Source organism: Chelmon rostratus, chromosome 15 (assembly GCF_017976325.1).
Source record: "Chelmon rostratus isolate fCheRos1 chromosome 15, fCheRos1.pri, whole genome shotgun sequence".
Classification (NCBI taxonomy): Eukaryota; Metazoa; Chordata; class Actinopteri; order Chaetodontiformes; family Chaetodontidae; genus Chelmon; species Chelmon rostratus.
Window position 1 is genome coordinate 10,337,582 of NC_055672.1, and position 18,177 is coordinate 10,355,758.

The window sequence follows — 18,177 nt, forward strand, 5'->3', positions numbered from 1 at the left end:
CAGCTTGGAAACGAGTGCTATCTTAAGGCACGCACATTCATCAAGTTTAACTCCCTGCAACTGATGTCTCTGATGTTTCTAGATAAGCTTGGAGGACTTCCAGAGGACTGTTAATCAAAATGATGTGCGAGCAGAGCCACTGGAGTTATTGTGTGTTACCTTCTGAACCTTCTCTGCTAACTGCTATTTATTTATCTAGCCAGAACATGGGGAGTCACTCTCTAAGAGCCAGTAAGTGAGAGTGCAGAATTTGCCCTGCGAGTGATAATTCATATTTTCTTTTTCTGGGGGGAAATTATGAGAAAATGAAAGAAAAAAATGTCTGTTAGGAAGAGGGGGAGGGGAGAGGACGCAGATCTGAGCGTTGTGCTGAAACCTCTTTCATATGTGTCGGAACCTTAACTGGCAATCTTCACTGACAGCTATGAGCATGCTTCACCTTGGTTTACTGCTTGACAATAAATTATTCCACAAGAGGGGCAATACATATTTGCGCACTTGTTAAATTGTTTTTTGGCACAGGTTCAGAGCAATGCTCAATGCTGAGATACAACCCGGAGATTGAGGAAGTGAATTTTTGCTCACAGCGACCGTCTTGAGTCCTGTATGCACTGTACAAACACTGCTTTTTGAAAATAAGATATGTGAGTGATTCCACTGCGCATCCACTAACATCAGCCAAGGGGGAAAAACTTTTTAGCCTTCAAAACAGATGGTCACTGTCAGAACTGCTTCCCCATTTTTGGGAGAAATGGAGCAGAGTCACGTATTCAACACAGGGATGCTGCCGGATTGGAGGTAAATGTTTTTCGAGCCACAGGGACACACACAACACACCTTTCAAGATGGACGGCGGCGGAAGAAAGTTGGTGTTTTTCTTGGCTGCTGAAACCAAAAAGCACTGCGGGTCTCACTCCTCTCCCTCACTCTCTCCCATCTATTCTGTCTTCCTCAACTGATCCACATCGTCACCCCTTTTAACAGGGGCCAAGCTGTTAAAGACCCCATTACTGAAGTGAAGCACACATTTCACATTTTCTCTGTGGACTTGAAAGTGTGGACTACAAATTTTATGTGGAAATGTATTGAGATAGGAGGCGAGCTCATGCGTGGAGTGGAGTGGAGTGGCGGAGAGGAGGGAAAGGTGGAGAGGTTGGGGAGGGAAGGCTCTGTCAGAATGGAAGGGCCAGAGTCGGGAGTCAGCGAGCGCTTCAAGCGTTAACGTAATTGCAAGAATGTGAAAAATGAGGCGGCGGGGCTCCCGAGCGGAGCGAAAGGTCAGAGCATGCCTCACACAAAACAACTGGCTGGAGGACGGCCTCATTAGACCATTAAATCAGCTGCCCTCTTTCTCTCTTTTTTTTTTCCTCACTCTGCCTACTTTTTCACCCTCTCTACTCTTTCACCTCTGTGCTTCACTGGCCCTTCCTTCACCTCCTTTTAAATCTCCGCCTCCATTCTGTGCTGTTTGCTGCCCTGAAAGGCTTTGAGCTGGTGGACCTAGCATTTGGCACTCCTCAGCGCAGGCCGGGCTCTGGCCCCGGTCTAGTCCAGGTCCGTCTTGGCCCAGCGCACGGTGCTGTACCGTAACTGTCTTTGGCCTGTATTGATCCGCTGTTACTGGATACGGTGGGGAGAGGAGTCGATAAGTGCTCTGTGGATTACAGGTCACTTGTACTTATGTGTGTAAGATAATCAATAGGCAGTGCATTTCTTTCCCTCATCCCCCCTCCTCTCTCTGCGGTTCCTACAGTCTCCATCTCCCACTTGCATTGCAAAGACGAGTGTAAAAACTCTATGCCTTGTCCTCTGACCTGCAATCATACAGTGTTTTTAAGGAATATTATTAATTTCTACACCAGAAAATCTGCCACCTAATTTACTGCAATTTCTCTCTCTCTTATTTTTGATAAAAAATGAGTGTTCACTGTAAAAGCCCATCCTGTAATGAGAATGTCCTGTATTATATGAGAGTAAGCCCAGAGTCAGTGAGAATTTGCCCTGCTGGAGTGTCCTTGAGCAAGAGACTGTTCTATAACTGTTCCTTTGCTGTGCTCACCATGGGGGGGCAAGCAGAAGGGGAATTATCCCTATCAGGTTCACTTAAGTGTCATATTATTGTACCCCATTCCTTCATTATGTTCATAATGTCAAACAGACATATCCTGTTGCTTAGCCAAGGCCTAGCTATCATCAACTAGCCTGACAACAGCCTGTGATCCAACTCGTCCTGACACGGCCAACCACAGAGGTCTGCTGCGGCCCTCGGCCTGTGGTCAGTAATGGCTCAGAGGCTGCAACTGCTGCAGCTACTGTCTGAAGAGGGAAAGATGATTTAAACAGCCCCACCACAGACACGCATCCCATCGATACGTTTGATCGCTTATCGGCAAAACGATAGCCTCGGACGGACACAACAAGCGGCTTCACTCTGCGAGCGAGCTGCAGCAAAGTGCATATCTGAGGGTTTGTGTGTGTAGACGGTGTGATGAAATTTCATGCAAAACCATGGACATTGCCAGAGGGCACACACAGATACAGACACCCCCCCCCCACACACACACACATATACACACTCTCTGCTGCGAGTGAAAGGAGATCTTGGTACATTCAAAATGAGGGGGAAGACAAGAAAGGAAAGGCCAAGAGCTCATCATCTGTTCTCTTAGCACCGGCAACAGTTGCATTTAATAAACAATTTTAACCTCACAATGTGTTGATGCTTTGCCTCACCTCTAAATTCAACTAACAGCATATGCTTCTGATAATTTACACGTCAAATTTGATGCGGACCGTGACAAAAACACAAGGCAGATAGCTGTGATTTGCCCACGCTGTCTGTAATAAATTCAAATACATTTGTTTTGAAATGCATTATTACTGTTTGGCAGGTCACGTACCAGATAACACAAGGCTCACTGAGACGTAATTAGGGGCTGTTGTGCGAGCAAAGTTAATATGGTTTAAATGCAAACAAGAACTGGCAGAAATATACTATTAATCACCAGCTTTTGTTCAGCTCTCTAAATAGCAACATTTTGGAAAGCCCTTTGGTTGGTGTATTACAGTGGCTGTTGCTTGTATTTGCTTGTAACAGTGGATAAGCGTGTTCATTTTTAGGTGTGACTATGTGTTTACATGGATGCCAGTCAAAAAGCGGGATAATCCAATGTGCAAGAGGAAGGACAGAGATGTATGTGTATAAGGAGATGTGCCATCTATTCACTGTAGATCTCACATTAGACAGGGTTAAAGTGAAGTGTTGGCAACTCTACCCATGCATGATGATTAATATGTCCCGCATGGATCTGTGCCTGTATCTATGTATGTTTATGTGTTACTGCTTGAGTGCACAAGTGCATGCATGCATGTGTGTGTGTGTGTGTGTGTGTGTGTGTGTGTGTGTACGTGCATATGCATGTGCATGCCCATTTCTGTGCTGGCTCACCTTGTTCACTGCTGTTGTCACCGCTCTGCGAAGCGTGTCCCCCGCTGGAGGGCCCCGGTGTGCCGGCTGAATGTGTGGAGGTGGCGTCATCATGGTCTCTCCAGGAAGCTGGGTTCTGAGGTTTGAAAAGAGAGAAAGCGAGCGTGGGATCCATCCATCCATCCGTGCATCCATCCACATTCCCCCGTCCAAACCGCAAACCAGGAGCAGAGAGAGCGGGAGGGGGGAGAAGGGGAGGAGAAGGAGGTAGACGGGGGGGGGGGGGGATACAGAAAAAGAGAGACCACATGAGTATGCTGGAAAAGTGAGAGTGACATCTGTAAGAGTCTACAGGCACTGTGAGGGTCCTTGGCCTGCTTACATTCTCCTGGCAAGGCGAAGAGCCCCAGTGACTATTTCCCAGCTAGCAGACAATCAACCACGCCACTAAAATCACAGATGAAAAGAAAGAAACTAATGCACTAAAGCAGCTGGCAATAAGTCAAAACACCGTAATCAAAGCGCTTCATTAATGCATGAGAGCAAAACGCAGCACTGTTAATGTGGCGTTTGATTTTGAACGTTGCGAGTGGAGCACTTGTGAGTAATTGTCTAAACACATATGGCAGAGCCCAGCGGAGTTCGTTTATACCATAACCAATTGAGACTTCCGTGTCAAGTGAGAAATATAGAGGTAAAAAGTCCAAACACACCACAGCCGCCATTAATCATTACCACTGTCAGAAATGAAAATAAGATATGACAGTGATTCTCCTGCTAATCTGCCAAAAATGTGTACACGCCCACTCTGACATACACACACACCCACAGAGGCTTGCAGAAATACACTTACGCACACATGCTAATGACATAATAGAGCAAGAAGTATAAACACACATGCACACACACTCACTTTTATATATACAAACACATGCTGAAAAAAAAGTGTTAAATCTCTGCTGGCTAACTTCAAAGAAATGTCCATAAACAAATTCATAGCTTTTAAGACGTCTTTCTTTTTTCCTTCCCTCCCTCCCCACAGCTCATTTTCTCTCCTTTACTCCTCTCCTTCCTGGTCATTCCCTGCCCTGTCGCTGCACACAGGGAAACAGGATTTTCTACTGTACAGGAAAGGCTTTATCAGTGCCACATGAAGGCAGGCTAGAGGTGGAATTTCCTCTGCCATTCAGGCAATAGAGGGACAGACCAATCACGTCATTTACTACACTCGCGCCTGCAACGCGCACAGCCTTCATCAAATGCACACTCCAAACATCGCCCCACACAGAGTTGATACGGCCTCGTAGCTCACACAACCCTTGCAAGTCTTTCCCGGTTTAACCTGTCACCTGAGCGCGGTGACAAAATGCTGGCAAACGTCAAGCCCGGCGTTGTCTGGGGCCCCCGAGAGAAGCAGCCCCTTGAGCAGAGCCCAAGCCAAACAAACACAGGCCTGCACCAAGGCTTCCCACAAACCTCAACCCACTTCTCAGTTCCCGCTATGGGTTTTTTTTCTCCCTCAGACATACATAAACACATATACATATACATACGAAAGCAGAAGGAAAATGTACACGCTGCAGAATATTCCAAGAAAGAGACCGTTTTTACCATTTTGTCTAATTTCAGCAGAGTTCCTGATGAACTTCTTTTCCCTCAGCTCCTGGCAGAGAGGAGCCTGCCTGCCTGCTCTGGTGCCCCAGTCAGAGTGAGCTGTACTGGCGGAGGACAGACAGGATAGAGCCTGGAGACTAGTGGAGGTTTGCAGGGGAACAGAGGCTATAAGACAAGCGGCTGCCGAGCTCCCCTGGGTGCGCAGTCCTGATGTGCTGCTGCTTGTTCGGCTGCTGAGGCAAGGGCTGCTGCTATGCCTGTGAGCGAGGCCCTTTTATCTGCTAAGTTTTTTGGGGAAGGAGGGCTGTTTTCTCAAACAGCTCGGAGCTGAAAACAGCAGACAGAAACACACAAGGCCCTTCAGACCCTCCGCTCCACTCGAGGCCCTCTCAGCGTCAGCTGTTCACCGGATGGCAATCAGATAAAGAGCTCGGAGAATTACCCAGAAGAGGGGTAAGAAGACAGGGTGAACAATAGCCCGTGCGTGGGTTGTAGCCCTCCACAGTGAGCGGAGGGAAAAGTGTCCCTGCTCTGAGAGGGATGGATGATTGTGATGTGTTCACCCTCTGGGCCACTGATCAACACATGGTATGCTTCATGGGAACAAGGTCTGTATTTAGAGCAATTTTCTGTTATTCTCAACACGGCGTGCGCCGAGTAAAATCGCTAATGTGGCAATCAGCTCTCTGAAAACAGTCTAATTCTGTCTGTGTCACATGGCACAGGGAGGGAAGGAAGAAAGAGAGGTAAAAATTCCAGACTCCCAGAGTGCATAATGCATTTAGGCAGAGCTGGGCTCGGTGCGCTCCGAACGGGCTGTTGTTGTTCCCAGAGAAGAAAATGACTGGGTTCTACTTCCTCACAATGAGACACCCACTGCCGGCAAGATGCAAGACAGACCTGAAAAACTATGCTCGCTGCTCTCACACAGTCTCGCTCTCTTGTTCCCTCTCTCTCTCTCTCTAACACTTGCCAGCTATGGCCACAGCATGGTTTTAATGCAACAGCTGAATCGATAGGACTTAATTTAGCTATCATTGCAGAGTAATGTGTCATTTTTAATGGGGCTGGCACTAAATTAAATTCAAAGACACCTCAGCTAATGGTGTTAAAGGGAATGATATTTTGCTGTGATTTGCTACCCTGTGGGTTTAATGGGCCTGTATGCAGGGATATAGATAAAGCTTCGTTAGTTTGTTTCTCATAAGGCAAAAAAGCAGACTGCAGCACTTTAGATGACCTAATAATAATAATAATAATAACACAGTGGATACAGGGCCCTGTGAAAATGCAGCAGATACCTTTGATGAGGCACAGTGCCCTCTCTTAATACCTGTAAGTCACCTCTCATTCATAACACTGTCTGAAAAACAAGACAACAAATACCACAACAAAAGCGTTAACTTTCCAAGCTCAACAAGGCGACAAAAGCAACAGCCTTTCCTCCCCATGAATAATTTAGTGCGCCTCTGTGAGCTACGGAGGGCGCATCAACAGACACCGCACCGCACAACACAAACACACACAACCATTTTGTCACAATCCTCGTGGGTCTGATAAAGTTCAAACAAGTTGAAAAAAAAAAATCATGTCACCCAAACAGTCTTCTTCAACCTACACAAGAAATAGAGGAAGAAGCAAAAGAGGGAAAAAAAAGCCCTCTAGCCCATGTGACTATTCCCTAAAGCTGGGCATAATTAGGAGTCAAACATGGTTCACTCCATGCTCTTCACTAATTGTGTTAAAGAGCAGTGTTACCAGGAGGAGGAGGAGGAGGAGGAGGAGAGCGCCAGCAAGCAAACACACATACATGTGCAGGCGGGAATGCACTCACACACAAACACAATAGGACTAGATTGAGAAAAAGATACAAAAGGAGCGTGGTCTCTGGGGGCAGCCTTTTCTATTTGCTGGGGTTAGCAACTGGCAGCTGATAATACAAGTTGTAATTAATATAAAAGCAGGAGACAATATGGGGAGGAAGGCTTGCAGTGGAGCCAGGCCACGGGAGAGCAGGAGAATGCTGCCGTCTCCTCTGCTCCTGTCCCCTGTTTCTCATTTACAAACACCTGCCTGGCACAATCTCACTTCCCTCCCCGCACTCTGCCTACATCCCTAGGAATTTCAAATAAAATTGATTTAGCGGCATCATTGAATTTCCCTCAAATTCCCCTGGAACCAGGAGGAAAGGGAAGAAATCTGTTGGTGTAGTAGCAGTGTAAAGTAGGCTGAGAACAACTAGTCCTGTGTGTGTGTGTGTGCGTGTTGCACAGCCACTGCGAGGAGCAGCTTCAGGGATCCTGAGCTGAACATGTACAGAATCGCTGACACACCAGAAACATACAGGACCGTAAATCATAAAGCGAGCTGACACTTCAAGACACATCTTGCCACACGGTATAAACAGAGAAAAACTCCTCGCACATTTTTGTTGGGCTGAGCACGTAATTATACACAGCCACTTTAGCAAAGTGTAGGTGCACCTCTGTCGAACAACTGAGTATTTACAACACCCTCAATTATCCAGAATATAAAGAGTCCTTAATTTAGCAGCTAATAATTCACGAGAGCGTGTTTTCACAGACACAAGGGATTGACTGATTGTATTTATGCTTCGAAACTTTCTCTGGGGCAAAAACAACCCTTTCCACTGTAGTAAATGACAGATTACATGTACAACTATGACTTCAGAAAGAAGAGATTAAACAAAAAAATGTGATTTCGATTCTGATTCATGGCTTCGGTGCTCATGAAAATGACAGAGCTTTTCCAAAACACCAAATGGCACAACTATAAGACACGAGTCATTATACACAACTCTGCTTTCAGTTATTCCTTGTTGGAAATAAACAGAAAATATGGGCTTTCAGATGAGTGTGTACACACACAGTGGCCGCTTTACTCACACACCTGTACAAACTAATGCAATCGAATACAACTGCTGTGCCATAAAGTCTACTCTTATGATGCCTATGATGTTGTTGTTGTGTTGACACTGTCACAGTTAAAAGTAGTGTTGTTCTGTATCGTACTGAGTGGTGTTCCTAATATATGCATGTATGTAAATAGGAAGGACAAAAAATTAGAAACACCTCTCAATATAACGTAGTCCAGCTCAACAACACCTGTAACTATGAGCTCAGTAATAAACGTATAATTGAATTTACATATTTCTGATAATATCAACCAAAACTGACTATTATAAACTCCATAAAGGTGGAATTTATGGCAGAGCTGTTGTATTGAATTTGCAAAAGATTGTACAGGTGTAACTAATAAAGTGGCAACTGAGCGCATGTCTGGACTAACTTTAACTGCATGTTATTTGAATACAAGTCAACATACATGCATGTCATGATCCTTAGATGACTGCACAGCAACTGTTTTTTTATTGCAATCATTTAGAGCAAACATGCAGCTAAAAGAAGCGGAGTGTGGGAGATGCAACAAGTGAGCCGAGCCTCTCTCCAGCCACGGTAGCGGTGATTAGATATGCCTGCCAACAGGGCCCTGCCTCTGAACACTAATCAAATAGGAAATGTTAGGCCAGACATCCCACCATCACAAAACAATTGTGTGGAACAGAGAGAGCGGTCCAAGTCAACGATGCACTGTTTTCACGAGAAGGGGAGCGGGGAGGGATCCAAACGTGGTCGCTCCCCGAGGAGAACAAAGCTAGTTGAATTAGAACACCTCCAAAACTGAGAAATTCCACGGTTCAGCAGGTCGGCTCGGCCCGGGGGCTCACTGTCCACAGGCGGAGAAGGGAGACGGAGGGCTGGGCATGCACTGCGCCATGCATAGTGGCATACAGAAACAGGACATTACCGAGCACCTATCTCCACTGATTCACACGGTAAATCAATGCACAGGCACAAGATGAACTATTGCACCGAACCTGTGACATCACCATGTCCGACCAATGGCGTACAGTGCTCAGAGCCTGTACCAGAGAATCAAATGTAAACAGAGAAAGCTTTTTTCCCTTTTTCCCTTTCCAGCCATGCACAGTCAAGATAAGCTCCGCCATAACCTCTATGGGAACTACTATCACTCCCTGAGGAAAGCTCTCCAAAACAAAGCGCCGGGACCTGCAAATCCTACAGACTTTCTGTATAACAAATCTGAAACTATGCAGAAATTCAAAGACAGTTTCAAAAGCGTAATGCATATGCATGGAGGAAATGAAAAGCCTTCTGCTAATATGTAAGCTTGACTGAAGAAGCGGCACAATGGCACGAGAAGACACAAAGGCTAATTCATTAGAACAGATAATATTCAGACACTGTTAATTCTATTTGCCTCCCTAATTGGATGTAGCACAGAAGAGACAGAAATTTTATTCATTAATTAAAAGACAAGAGAGCAAACCATTGACAAGCACACACACATACTCTACCAACCGTTTACAAATCTGCACCGCTCTGTGTTTTTTCTTTTTCCCCATCACCCTTCATGTGTAATACAGCATCTTTTTTTCTTTCTTTTAATTGGGACGGGGTGGATCTGAGGAGGGGCAATGAGTTAGGAAGCCTTGGGTGGGCTACATGGTTGAGATAGTCACCGCAAGCGAGTAAGGGAAATCAACAGTGTCAGCCAGGACTCATCCCGCTCTCACTATACCATAATCCAATCATCTCTGAGACAATGCTGCATTCAAGTGTAAATAAAACTGCGCTTATTATGCTCCTCTTTCAGGTAGGAAGAGGGGAGAGGAGGGAAAGGGGATGAGGGAGAAACGGAAGGAAACACACGCACACAAACACATAATGTACACACAAATATATGTGAAAAACAAGCTCAACGGGCCGCCTCCTTCACAGTGAAGAGCCTCATCATCTCCAGAAAAACCAACTTTCACCAAATGAGATGTAGCCCGGGGCTATATATTAAAAATGCATATCAAAGCAAAGAAAAATGGACGTGAGAGATTCTAACTAAATAAATTAGCATATCTAACTATCAAACCGCCCTACTCTCCTCAATGGGAAGCGAGGACAGAAATGAATAATAAAATACAGCCAAATACAAATGAATGAATAAAATAAATAAATCAAGACAAGTAGGACAGAAATTGCTTTCCCTCCAGCGGCACAATTTTGCAGCCAAATGCATTTTTTTTTTTATGTGTGTGTCCATTGTTTCCAGTATTCAAAGCACATTTTGGGCATGAAAAGCTGGACTCCTTTCAATTAGACATGGAAATTACTGCTGAAGACGTTAACTATTCACTACATGGCTTTTAGATGACGACTGCACTGTACACACTTCCACCGCCATAGTTTCACTTTCTGCAGATATTACTTGTACCAGAGCAGAGGTGCACGCACGCTCTCAGGCGCTGTACAAAATGCATTTTCCTTCATGAAAAAATACCAATAAGCTGGAGTGTGTGTATTTCAATAACATGCAGTACTCAGCTCAGACAGAGCTCTAAAAGCAAACAAGGAGGGGGGGGAACTTCTGCTTTTGTCAAATTGAGCCCAGCAGTTAGCTATAATAAAAAGTTCATTGGTGCCACAAAAGAGAAATAAATCCCTCAAAACTTAAATACCTAATGAGGTGGTCAGTCCAAATGACTCGGAGATAAATGGCTTGTCCTGCAACCCCCTTTGTTTATTGCTGCCCCTGATTTGCTTTATTGGCATATCTAATTTTCTAATTATCAAAATATTTCTCACAAGTGGACTGATGACAAAGCTGGTGTCTGAGCACTGGAGGCACCATTGGAAATTGGCTTGAGTATCAACCATCTGCCATGAAACTAAACAGGCTAGTTTATCTAATCTCTACAATATAAACAACAGCATGCCTCATTTCTACACTTGTGTTGGAGAACCACAATATTGCCGTTTTGACCGTTTCTCAAAACCAACATCGGTATCTTCGCTCTAATTACGCTTTAATGCACCTTGTGCGGTGCGCTGCGTGGCCCCGTGAACGCGACGGGCTTTCAAAGGGGATCCACCGCTATTAGGCCTATAGCCAGACCCAACAGATGTAGCGCAGTGACTTTGCATAACACTTAAATCTGCTTTAATTCCTAATAGGCTTGGCCTTGTGCTGCACAGATATTAACTAGTCACTTTGTTGCAAGAGCCCGATCTTTCCCCCCCTCCCTCACCAAAACATTAGCTTTATCACAGGCATGCAAGACGCAATAATTCACAGATATCAACTCAATAATACACTGTCAGCTCAATCCATACCGCGGGGGCGGGGCGGTGTGGGGGGGTTGTGTTTATTACACCGAAAATGCACGATTTAAAGCAGGGAATCGATCTCCAAATTTAAAGCTACTGTACTTCAGGTGCATATAATTGAATTCAGCATTATGGAGCCTCCAGCCATAAAACGGGGAGCAGAGGAAAAAGCCACTGCAGAGCAAACCACACGGCAATCAATACGAAACAATTAAACACATTAACATCAACAGCAATGGAAGGCCTCCAGACGAACCATCATATGCCTTGTGAACTTGACATTGATGCTATAAGCCTTTAGCTCTGAGATCTATTTCAATAGGCTACCACTTTCTCCACCTCTGCAGCAAAAATCCACAGCTTTACGCGCAGGCCATATCCAGCTCCCACAGCCCCCAAATATAAAGCCCTTTTCTTTTTAAATATTGGCCTAAAGCTACAGCTTACCGCTGATACCCTGCTTTAACGTTAAACCTGCGTAACAGATAATTGCCTCACGTTTTTTTTTCCAGCGTGCAACTCTCCATAATGCACGGCAGCGGTTTACGCACGCGCCCAATGCACGCACGCACGCACGCACACACACTCTCTCAATCTCCAGCACGCAAGCGAGCTCGGACGCATTATGCACACATGACTGCCCCTAATCAAAAGACTAAAACAATAACTCAGTCTATTGTATCGCATCTAGCTTTTGACCTTAGAACATCGATCGGCAGATATTCCTTGCAGAACAGAGCATGCTCTATTTACTGACGGCACAGCAGGGTCACACGCCGAGCAGGGGCTAAGTAGCACAAATGTTGGCATTATGGGGAGCGTCAAACGAATCTGACCGTTTGAAAACAGCCGATTGTTCCTATCCAAAAGTCTTGAAAAATAAAATGTGACGGGAGCTCGGGTGCGGAGACGCATGCAGACAGGCACACAAACCAGCACATGTATGAATACAATAAAGGCTCTGTGACTTACGTGATCTGCAAGGTTAGTCGATGATCCCGAGAGCTCTTCGTGATCTGATTTTGAGCTGCCATCCCGCTCGTCAATAACTAGATCTATTGGCATTTTTCCTTTCAAACAACTGATGTACCGGTGGCAAAAATTGTCGCAGAGCTCGTGCACCTAGAAAAAAAAAAAAAAAAGAGGAAAACACCTTTTTTCAGGATGGGGAAACGCTTCAGCCAGTCCAACAATAACTCCAATTAAGGGGCATTATCGGCGGCGAGGAAACAATAGTGAAATTGTTGCAGTGCTTATTATTCTCCTGAGACTGCAGCAACAAGTTGAGCGACAACAAAATAAACAGCACGCCGTAAGCTGGGAAAATAATGAGCAGATGAAACTAAATCTGCGGATCGATACCAGTGCGCAACGTGAGCAGAGAGGGTCCAGCATATTTTATCAACGGACACATGAGCAGTTGGCTAAATAATAAAGCACGTTCTGGGGAAAATGGAACACCTGAAACTTTTCTCCCACTGCACGCAGGTTTATTCTAAGCTTTGCTGCACCTTTAATAACAGCAGGTAGATCCAAACGCAGGCTGTTCGGGCAGGTGGCGTCATTGCACATAAAGAAGTCCAGAACATATAGATTCATAATAATTACCTTTTCTAATTCCAAGAGGTGAAACCGTAATACTTGTATGGCTTGTATCATCTGAAAAAAGAGGAAAATAAGCACAATCCACATCACAAAATTCACACTATTTTTTTTGTAAGATTTACAACATTTACATACTTTTATTTTTTAATTTTATTTTATTTTTGGTGGAGTTATCATGTGATCATCCGCCCGTCATAACACTCTGGTGCGCACTGGCAGCCAGCGAGAGCGAAATATATATATTTTTTAAACTGCAAAAGGAAAAGTTGCGTTTCACAGTCTAATTGGTCATCATACACACTGGTCAGCTGGCCCAGTTAGATGGGAAGGCTGAACAATGACAGCGGCGACTGTGGTCACACAGCCTCACTCCCAAACTGATCTGACATCTGTGCGGAAGTTTAAATCATACGTTCACATATTGACTGTGTGATGCTGCGGACACTCGAGAGTATCCCGAAAACACGGCAGGCTATAACCACACCGAGGCGGCAATTACTGAGAGACAGAGAGGTCAAAGTGTGCGCTTACCAAATTGTCCAACTCTGGATTTGATGAAAATAAAGGTTTTTCTGCTCGGACCTAAAATAACACACCAAATGTCAAAGTTAGTTTGGCATGAAATGTGCGGAATGCGTGTCTGCTTCTATCCTGCAATGATGATACAACTTCAGTGGGAAGTGGAAATTCTGCAGAGAACACACACTATTCTTTAATCGCACCAGGAGAGAGTTTTAACTGCTGAAAAAAAATGAAGCAGGCAGAAAACTATGCAGCCACAACAATGCACAAGACATTTTCTATTTGGAATATTTCGAAATTGACCTGTTTGGCAAAGACTGCAATGTCCTCATTGAAGGAGTCTGAGGAGCAGACATCGCCGCCTGCTACGCCGGGCTCCCTCGGAGTACACGTCGCCAGCTCGCACTTCTCAAAAACCAGTGCGAGCAGTGGGAATAAAGGGTGACTGCAAGAGGGGAAACACAGCCTGAGTACAAGCGGCACACCGGCTCCACAATGCCCACTGCAAAAAATGTCCAATCAACCTGCACGTCTGTCGGCTCCGTGCACCGACAATTCTCACTCCTCTCCCAGCAGCTGGAAACACAACACAGTCGGATGAGGATCATCTGATCTGTTTTCCTGCTGGGCGGTTTTCACACACTTTTCTTAAACCGAGTGGCCGCTTTTTTTAAAAGACACAACAACATATCTGGGTTCAAGATGCTTGTTGTGAGGAGATGTTTTGATTTGGGGGCATGCGTAAATACGCATCTGGAATATTTTACTCCTGGTTTCGGGGCATTCGAGGATTTTAGACTCGGTGTTGATGTGCGTCGACTTGTTGAGAGTGACATTTCTTGCAGCGCAAACTGAAAAACAAAACAAAAATGTACAAAAAAACAGGGCTGGGACACACTGGAGTGGACACTGGGATTTTAGAGAAATTATACAGTCTGAAAAAAAATTAACTTGCAATGAAATAATTTTGCAGAGTTACACTAAGACTCACAGAGGCACCGAGGGTTTTCCTAGTCCTTCCTAGTTGGAAGTACAGCGTTAAAAGTGAGGCAGAGGTGAGTGTAAAATAGGTGAAGCCTAACTTCCATCCAATCAGCATCACGAGACAGTCACCAAAATATCTTAGATATCTTAGATTATCTTATTCTTAGATTAAATAATAATTGCAGAATAAAACGCCATTTCTACAGCAAACGTTAACTTAACAAAAGTGCCATCACTTTCTGAATTTATGTCGCTTGGAATTGTGTCAGCACAAAAAAACCCGAATACTCCTCGTATGAAACCATGTGTGTGAGAGGCGAGGAGGATTTTCTCTGCACTGCATCCCAGATTAGAACGACACACCGCGGATTATGGCACTTTCTGTGCTCGTGCGCCGGGGAGCAATTTCTGAAAACATTTTCAAAGTTTTGCAATTGCGCGCGAGAGCGTCCGGACGCCTTTTCTGTCGTTATTGGAGAATAAAGTGTAATTCTGGAGGCACGCGGTGCGCCGTAACGCGCTCTGTGCGTCTGCGTCGCTGCAAACAGGATTTGAAAACATTTGAGAAGTTTGTTGGGGTTTTTTGCAGGCAGCAACGTGAACGGTGAAATGAGTCGAGGCTATTTTAAAGACCGATAAATAAAAGTAGGAAGTAATATCAGAGCAAACTTTCTATCATGGAAGAATTGTTGTGATGCTAAAAACTATTTTTTAAATACATTTCCACGCAGGCTGTGCCCTTCGTGCTTGGACTACGGGCAGGGAGCTTCCATATTATTTAATAGCTTGTATTTCAAGCTCAAGGCTTACTCGTACTTACTGCAGGCTTGACGATGCCTTCTACAATGCGTCTAAAATTACACATCAACAAAAGTCCCCCGGCCGACAATAGGGCTCCAAAATTGCGGTCAATCCTGCACAAAACGCTATTTAAATGTTGTGGTGGGAGAGAAACTCCAGCAAAACAAAGTTACAGAAAAGCTGAAAACTTCAGAGGGAAAAATAATAATTGTAGGCGTCTTCGGTTCATGCAAACCTTACCCATAAATTTGATCTTTATCCCTCTTTAAAACGTCGTTGACAGCAGAGCCCATGCTGGTGGGCATAACGTTTGGATGGGGAGCGTGGGTTCCGTAGTGCTGGCTGGCGTGCAGCGGCGGTCCGTGGTTCAGATGGTGGACCTGAGGAAGCGGCCGGGGAGCATGCGGGTCCCCGTACATCGACGCCGTGACTCCGTCCATCCCACCGTAATGGGCCAGCTCATCGTACTGGGAATAAAATCAGAGCAGAAGTCAGCGGGCTGCCCGGCTACTTTTTTTAAACAAATGTGGAAAGTACAAAAAGCATGCCGTCTCATCGTGCACACACGCAGAGGAGAAAGCTGCTGAAAATGCGCTGCAGCCAGGGCAGAAAAGTGCAACATGTTAGATTTGCTGAGCGGTTTGTCATTACCAAAAACATTTTAACTTAGGTGCTCCGCCAAAGAGAGTTTGGTGGGTGAAAAGAGCGAATTAGTTTGGAGTCTCCTGCGAAACTGCTCCACGACTGTCGTGGAGGCTGTCGGCAAAGGCAGAGGCTGTCACTCTGCGTGAAGAGCAGGGGCGCTGCGAAAAATGTCAAATATAGCGGCTTTGATAGGAATACTTTGTAAATTTGCCACCACCCGACAAGAGGTTATCGATACGAGGGCCTCCCTACAGTGGATTTGAACAGGTAAGCGTAGGAGATTTAAAACCTACCCTTTGCGCCATCAGGCTGCGCTCCAATAAACTCCTGAATCTGTCGTATATTTAATATCCCAGTCCCGGTTAGAAAGTGATTTAGTAGCAAGATTCCTTTTTCAACCAACTTTGCGACTTCTCCTATTCGCCAGTGTGGCTCAGTTGAAATCGTGGCATCGGGGAGTTTTGCAATTTTTCTCGTTTTCCCTCTTTCCTCGAAAAAAAAGAAAAAAATGCGCCAAAGTGAAGGTTACAATCGGCCCATCAACAACCTGCATGTAACTAAACTGTCGTGTCTCATGGCTTTTTGCCACTCCAGCTGTCAATCAAAGCCAGAGGTTGTCAAGGTAATGAATGAATGACGGTTGGTGATGATGTTCAAGAGAAGGACGAATCTTTTTAGTCCGTTTTCATCCCGCAAGTCCGCGTCTCCTTTAATGCCTCCAGATCGCTATCTTGTTTTATTATCGCTGTAAAAGAAGGGAAAAAAGCAGCAGAAATTAAGAGATCGCGATTCGGATCTTTCCTTTCTTTCCCCCGTAGGTATTTCGTCTATCTGGCGAAACTGAGATGAGTGAGTGTCAGCGAGTGTTGGCAGGTTGGCTGCTAGCTTGCTTATAGAAACAGAGTCAGTTCGCAGCGCTGAGCGGTGGGCGAATGAAATGACGGATCCCGGAAGTAGTGGTGGCCATAGCCAGTCCTACAGCAGCTCCAGAAAAGAGAGAGGAGAGACCAAATCTTGTGATATGCAGAGTATATGCGAGGCGCAGGGACGGCTTCAACTCCACACTGGGGGTAAAAGCCAAACCAACACAGCTCCAACTCCCACCCAATTCCTTTTCGTAGAGGAGAGTCCTATAGAGAGAGAGAGAAAAAAAAAAGAAAAGAAAGCAGAAAAGGCTGAATGAGGAAGGTTTACCAGCGCGGACACTTCGGCTGCGACTCCTCTGAGTTAAATTAAACATACCGCTGACTGCATTAAATTACATGAATCGTGATTTGGAGTGAGCAAAAAAGTTCATTTTAATGCAGAATTACGCGTGACGCACGCACACATTTACGCACAGATAAAGCATCAACATTTAAACCGCCATCCAGCCTTACATTCAGCGATAGAAGTTAAACAAAGGCTAATAAAGCATCTTCAGCTAGAATTATCAGGACATCTTATGAATGCTGAGTTTTACTTATGAGCATGACGCTTACGTGTTGTCTGTTTTGAGGCTATAAGCCGGTGTGCCTAATATCTCAGTAATACCTCCTAATCTTACAGCTAATTATTGCCCTGGTCGTTTTTAGCAAATTAAACGACACGCAGCACCCCTCTAAGACCAGAATGAACTTTTCCAAAAAGGAGGGGGGAAAAAAGGCTTTTGTGGAGAAAGTAATTTTTGTACGTTTCTTTCGTCCAATCCCCTGTCTTGATAGAAATCCGTGCCTTACCTCAGAGTAGTCAATTATCAAAGCTCCCCAAGATCATCAATCATGTGAGGAGATTGAAGTTTAGAGGAGGAGCAACGCTCCGGCCATCGATTGCAGTGAAGCCCCTTTTTTGGAGTCTGGGCACTTTTACGCACAAAACAGAAGCAGGCCATCTATCCCCTTTAATATTTAGCTCAATCAGTGCTAATATGGCTTCATGGCTGTATTGACAGGCTCTCATATAAAGGCTGCAGTTATGGCTCCGTGACATTTTTGATGGTGGGAATTAATTATTCACAGGTTAGGATTAAGGTGGACACACGCTCAGGGAGGTGGGCTGTGGCTACTGTTGGAGGGTCAATAAACTCTCCCAACAAACAAAACACCGTGCAGAGTTGCTCTGGGTCGATTACAGAAATAGCAAGGGTTTTGTGTTTTTTTTTTTCAACAACAAAAAAAAAAAAAGGAAAAAGATTTAATAAATGAAGCCGTGACAACAGTTATGTTTGTTGGCATAAAGGGGGGTGGGAAGTGTAGGACTGCAGGGTTTGACAAACGGCTGTGTGGACATTTCAACGTGCAATACCCCGGGAAGGAGCTGCAGAGCGGTGCGCAGAGAGCCAAGGCATTCACCGTCTCCAAGTCTCTCCTGCACTCTGTAAACACAACCAGCCCGGCA

General features: G+C 45.1%; 1 protein-coding gene across 5 annotated transcripts in view; it reads right to left on the reverse strand.

The window, feature by feature from the left end:
• The window catches only part of meis2a (Meis homeobox 2a), a 79,969-nt gene extending 63,278 nt beyond the window's left edge, over positions 1–16,691 (reverse strand). For all 5 annotated transcript variants that reach the window (XM_041953466.1, XM_041953467.1, XM_041953464.1 and 2 more), the window contains exons 1-7: positions 16,095–16,691; positions 15,397–15,623; positions 13,675–13,816; positions 13,381–13,431; positions 12,853–12,903; positions 12,217–12,366; positions 3,449–3,563 (exon numbers count right to left, since the gene is read on the reverse strand). In XM_041953466.1, the coding sequence (XP_041809400.1) occupies positions 3,449–3,563; positions 12,217–12,366; positions 12,853–12,903; positions 13,381–13,431; positions 13,675–13,816; positions 15,397–15,623; positions 16,095–16,106 (748 nt within the window). In that variant the 5' untranslated portion in view covers positions 16,107–16,691. The remainder of the gene's footprint in view (positions 1–3,448; positions 3,564–12,216; positions 12,367–12,852; positions 12,904–13,380; positions 13,432–13,674; positions 13,817–15,396; positions 15,624–16,094) is intronic.
• Between the last annotated feature and the right edge of the window lie 1,486 nt (positions 16,692–18,177).